This window comes from Melanotaenia boesemani, chromosome 19 (genome assembly GCF_017639745.1).
Source record: "Melanotaenia boesemani isolate fMelBoe1 chromosome 19, fMelBoe1.pri, whole genome shotgun sequence".
In the NCBI taxonomy this organism is placed as follows: Eukaryota; Metazoa; Chordata; class Actinopteri; order Atheriniformes; family Melanotaeniidae; genus Melanotaenia; species Melanotaenia boesemani.
The window spans coordinates 14817116-14823164 of NC_055700.1; the positions used below are offsets into that span (position 1 = coordinate 14817116).

A 6049-nucleotide genomic window follows, 5' to 3' on the forward strand; every position below is an offset into this window, starting at 1 on the left:
CTGATCATAGGTCTTGAGAGAAACATGTGTAAATATCCCTCTCACTGCACATATAGTCTTTTACTTCTTTTGTTTTAGTTTTACTTGACACTGTGTGTATGCTGTTTTTCTCTTTTTCTTTTCATTTAATTATTCATTTAATCTTTTTGCTGATATATATATAATAGAATCATGCTATGGTCATTTCTTGAACTCACACAATTGACTGACATTTAACTAACCACAGTTTCATTCATTTTATCTCAAATTCACGTCAGGCTCAAAGTCTCAAACGTCATTTGATTGCTGAAGAAATTGTTGCTTTGTTTCCACCTAGTGGACAAAACAACAAACTTAACATTATTTCTGGCCTTGTACAAAGAAATGATCAAATTACAAATTCATTTAGGGATGCCAATAAATTGACCACTTTAGTTAAATCTGTATGGACAAAGATATAAATATCAATTGTTCGGAGCGTACTACAGAAAATTTAACTAAAGTCAACATCTTAAAGGTTTTTAATGGGTCATTTGTTGACATTCCTAACCAGCTGAATATAAAGAGAACTAGTTATGCTGTATAATAATATCATATGCAATATAAATATAAAAATAAATTACGATGGTAAAATACTATGTGTCATTTTAATCAAGTAAGCAAACTATTATTTTTCATTGGTACTTTTCCATGAAACGCCCCCTCACCTGACTGCTGCTAATACAGTTAGCAACACAGCTAACCTGTTTGTTTACTCCTCTCTGAAAGAATGGATTGATAACATAACCCATTTTGTTTAATCGCATATCAAGATATGATTCCAGTGTTTTCGTTATTCATTTGTCATGACTAATACGTTTTCTCTGAAATAGTTAGGATTATGTTTTAAACTAGCTCTTGTGCCAACATTAAACGTTACATCGCTGTTAGCATTTTCCACTGATTCATTCAGTGTCGCTGAATTATGAATTCCGCTTTCAATATAAAGCCTGTTTTTATTTGGTTAAATGGATTGCATTAAACTACACAAAAAACTAAAGTAAAATTAAATAAAATCGTAAGTACTAATCATTCATCCGGCCAATCAGTTCCTCATTCATTAGTATATTTATTGGTTTAAGCTGGCAGTGCTGAAATGTTGAAAATGCAAAAGGGCTTAAATGAAGATTACACGAAGTGAGCATTTCTATTTCTTTCTCTTTGTTAATATAAATTCCGTTTTATCCAGTTTACATTTGCGTAGCACACGGGAAAAGCTTAATTATCGTATAATTTCATAAAAAATTTATATATACACTTCTTTTGAAGGTAAACAGGAAGTGAATTTGTGTCATTCTGTGTGTCTTGACAACTTCCTCTTATGTTTAAGCAGCTCTTACTCTCTGACCGATCATTACCAAGCCGAGAAAGCAGAGTGAAGTCGGCCAGTCGTGTGTCTATCCGAGGCCGGATGGTAAAATCCAACCTCCAGCGGATCCTAAACAGTCATTGCTTTGCTCGTGAGAAAGAAGGAAAACAGCAACCCTTTACTACCATGGCGAATATAAGTAGTGGTATCTGTGACATGATTGGGAAGTAAGTAAATGAAGAAAAGTACTTCACCTAGCTACGTGCTAATCGTGCTGTGGGGGAGGGGTGGCTAAGCTAATGTAGCTAGCTAGCTCAGAAAAGCGGAAGTCAACAGCATTTACTTATTTAGTTTGTTTAAAATTTCCGCCTTCTACTTTATCCAATAGTCTGTTTATATTTGTTACAGTAGCTTTACTCGTGAGTTAAGATAAAAGCTGACATCTTAAAATATTAAATGTTGGCTTGATGGTCGTCTCAAAAAGCATTAGCTGTCTTTAGCGGACGACGAACTTGTGTTGCGTCACTGTAGTTATCTTCGCTAGCAGGCTAACTAGTTAGCGTCAAGCAAAATTAATGGGTGAAATTTAAACGGTCGGCTATGATTAGCCACGCAGACATGGTGGCCTATTTAGTATGAGATGGGGAATCCGAATGAACTCTTAAAGCGTCTTTGGACATTATTATAGTTAATAAGCTAACAGACTAGTTCATTAGTTTACGGTCAAATATTTGACGCAATGTCTCTCAAAACAAGAACTTTAGGGATAACGGATAGATTGTATTTGGTGGCCCTGAAAAGGGCACGGGAAATATTTGACCTGGTTGTAAAAGAAGTCAGCATAGGTGTAATAAAAGCTAGTTTTACCTGGTATGACAACGCAGTCTGGTCTGTTATTATGTAACTGACATTTTACAGCAGCAGGCGTCCTTAAGACAGGACCATATTACCGCACGTAGTTGCAAACATTGTGGTTCAGGTTTACTAAATATAATTTTAAAAAAGTCTTTAAATAAATTATTATGTTAGAAAAGGTTCTAAATTCTTATGTGTTATTAAGTAAATTTTTTTTAATTTTTATTTTTAGACTAAAATTCATCCACATTTTGACTAAGCGTTTATCAATTGTGTACTTCATTTTTCAGTTAAGTTCGTTGGGCATTTAATAGTAAACAGTCATATTTAAAAAAAAATAAATAAATAAAAAAAATAAAATTTCTTTTTTATATATATATATATACATACATATATACACACACACACACTACCGTTCAAAAGTTTGGGGTCACTTCCCTATTGAATCCCATCATGGCAAAGTGACCCCAAACCTTATATATATATATATATATATATATATATATATATATATATATATATATATATATATATATATATAATTTTAGAAATGATAATAATAAAACATACAAATTTAATAGTTTGGTTCCCTTTGCTTTGGATAAAGTGGCATTACTTTTAACAGTTTAAACAAATCTGTGATTAGTTAAAATATACAATCAGTAGCTCAAATATGTATCTGCTGTAAGGTCAATCCAACTTCTGTAATCAATCCTTGTAGTATATTATTGAAGTATTCTAGTGGCCAGATTTCAGCCAAGTATGACATGCCATCAACTGAAAACAATAAAATGCATTTATAACATTGATTATTTTTACACATCTTTGGGCACTTTATTTGGCAGGACTTTGTAGTGTTTGCTCCACCAAAAAGTTAAATTTGCCAACGTTTTGTAGTTATTAGTGCCAAGTTGTGTTAACTTTATTCACACTAACCACTCTGGAAGTAGAGTTTCAAATGTGAGTCTGGCATTTTGCAACAAATGCTTGCATTTAATTGTTGTTGCAGCACTCTTGTAAATGCTCTGTTAACAACTATGTAAACACAGTGCCATTGTTTTTTTTTTTTTTTAAACAAAATAAAAATGGTTTAGTGGAGCATTTAAGCCTGACTTGTTGTAGATAGAACATAAATGTTTGTTCCTTCTGTTTAAAAAAAAAAAAAAAAAAAAAAAAAGAAGACATTTGTAAATGCACCTTCACATTTCAGTGATGGTCTTCTCCCTTCCCCCCCCCCCCCCCCCCTCCTTTCCAGTCTGTCCCTGCACTGTAGTAGTACCCGCGGCCCAGGGCCTCTGTGGTGCTCCTGATGCCCCTCTCCCACCCCTGAAGATCCCAGGTGGGCGAGGGAATGGCACACGGGATCACGCTCCTTTGGCTCGGCCGCTCTATACAGTAAGTTGAACAAATATGAGTACGTTTACTAAGCAGAACTGATGAACACGATTTGTTTCACCTATTCACCTATAAATGTTTAGTATTATATGATCATCCTTTTTCTCCTCCTTTAAAATCTTATTTATTTAATCAGTTTATTTTGGGGCACATTTCTGTTGTAGTTTAATATAAAATCAAAGCATTATCTACAAGAAACTGATCCTTTGATGACCTGCAGCTATTTTTACATGCACTATTTAATTCCTATTTTAGGACCGGAAGTTGACCGTAACAGAAGAACCAGCAGGAAATGGGCGGCCAGGGATTCTCCACTTCCAAAGTCATCCCACAGTTACCAAGATGATACAATGGGATGCTGTCCTAAGCAGCGGCGCACTCTATGTGGAGATTCCTTTTGACCCTCTTCCTGAAGGCAGCAAGGAGAGGTGAGGACAGATTAGGAGGAGTCGTGATGGGTTTTAGGACAATAAACAGAAAATCGCTGGTGTTGGTAACTAACAGGCAACTAAAATGAGAATAAATACGTAGGTATGTTCACAAGGTGATTAGGCTACCTGGATTCCTTGCACAGTTTCGACAATTAACTCTATATTTAGCCAGACTCTTATTTTAGTTTTTGCGTGCTTGTTGCAGGCTTGTTTTTCATTTTTCTAATCTAAAGTTGCCTTCTGTTCACTCCAGTTTTGCGGCTCTCCTGGAGTATGCTGAAGAACATCTGAAAGTCATTAGCGTGTTTGTCTGCTTTTACAAGAACAGAGATGATCGTGGTATGTGCCAACAGACTTGTGTTCCCAGCATACTTGAATTTGTTCAGTATTTATCCATCCTGGATCATTTATTTAATCAGCTGTGTTAAGATCCTGCAAATTCAAAATGATTTGTCTCCCTCTTGCAGCTAAACTGGTGCGTACCTTCAGTTTCCTGGGCTTTGAGATTGTGAAACCGGGCCATGCCCTCGTCCCACCTCGACCTGATGTTTTCTTCATGGCCTACAATTTTGACAGGGACTCATCGGATGATGAGTAGCTCTCCCGACAGCTTCTCCATTTATCGCTATATTCTACTTTCAATTGCATGTTTTTTTCCCCCCCATATTGTCCCAGCTTAACATTAAACACAAGTTTGTGTTAAACCCCGGGTTGTAGTAGTCTGTATGCAAGTACTCATTTCCCCAAGCTTGTTCTGTTCAAGGGAATACGTATAAGCTATGTATCTTGTTTCCAGCATCTGTTTTTGTTGTTTTTTTATTAATCTGTTTTCACTGAAGATTGATGGTAGCTCCTAAAAAGGATTTTTTTCTTAAACATATTGCAGCTGTTGTTGCCAGTCAGATTCCAGTTGGAGGATTTTTCATTTCTTGAATGTACAGCAAAAAGGTCATCAAGTTTACACTCGGGTATCCCAGCTTTCTTTTTAATTGGCAAAATAATGACCTTAAATATCTCATACTAGCTTTGTTTTTGTCACACTAATGCCCTCATTAGTAAAAGGGGTTTTGAATGGCAACTTTTAAGCAACAACCCCAATGATTGGTACTTTCTTGTGGCATAGTGAAAGAATTTAGATGAAGTGGGATGGAAAGATGAATGCTGTTGTCTGTAGACAGTTTAATTTGAAGTTTAAAGAACTTTGAGTGTAATGGTACTAAGCAAAAGGAAAGTGAATAATCCAAAGTGCTTCTGTATCTTTCTGCCACATGTGTCTGACAGTATTGAAGAATTTTGTTTTAGAAGTTTAAAAAGAAAAATGCTGTGACATTGAATTTCTCCTGGATTAGCATTCCTTATCGATCTTGTTTTTGTGATAGTATGGAATATGTTGTTCACCTGCATAGTGGTACCTGTTGTGCTTCTGTGATAATAAAACACCAAAAACGATTTCTATGTGGTACATTTTGTTCAGCAATGCCTTTCATTTCTGTGTACACTTGATGTGCACAGGAGGTGCAGCGGAAAAACAAGCATTGAAGGTTTCGTTCAGGCAGGCTCTACCAGCAGGGGTCGCCAAAGGATTCCGAACAACAACCACCACTGATAAGATGCTGTTCATCAGTATGTACTAAAATTAGCTTAAATATGATACACAAATGTGCTTTAACCCAATTTGTTCGTTCAAAAATTAAATTTCTTTTATATAAAACATTTTAGTTTAATTCTGTGCTTTAATTGAATGGGATTGTTATTAGTTCAGTATGTTTTCAACGTGAAGGAGAGCAGGGCTTCCGTGAAAGCAATCATGTATGTCTAACATCAACCCAAGTTAGTCGAAAGTAAAAGAAAGAACTTGTTTTGTAAATGATATAGCTTCAAGCCAGTCTTACCAGTGCCTGGCCAGTTATGTACTTCCTGTATCCTATTAAACTTGCCTCACTACACAAAGTGGCAGAAGTTGGTTGTCAAATATTCAGAAGCAAGGACTATTTATTTAGAAAGGACTTCGATCCAAAACAGCGCCATGACTGTTGACCTG

General features: G+C 35.7%; 1 protein-coding gene across 1 annotated transcript; it reads left to right on the forward strand.

The window, feature by feature from the left end:
• The first annotated feature begins 1360 nt into the window (after positions 1 to 1360).
• oaz1b (ornithine decarboxylase antizyme 1b) lies at positions 1361 to 5455 on the forward strand. The gene is given in 6 exon segments (XM_041970864.1): positions 1361 to 1554; positions 3438 to 3489; positions 3491 to 3577; positions 3833 to 4005; positions 4262 to 4347; positions 4476 to 5455. Coding segments are annotated over 6 exon segments (654 nt in total). The 5' UTR covers positions 1361 to 1429; the 3' UTR covers positions 4607 to 5455.
• Positions 5456 to 6049: the final 594 nt, after the last annotated feature.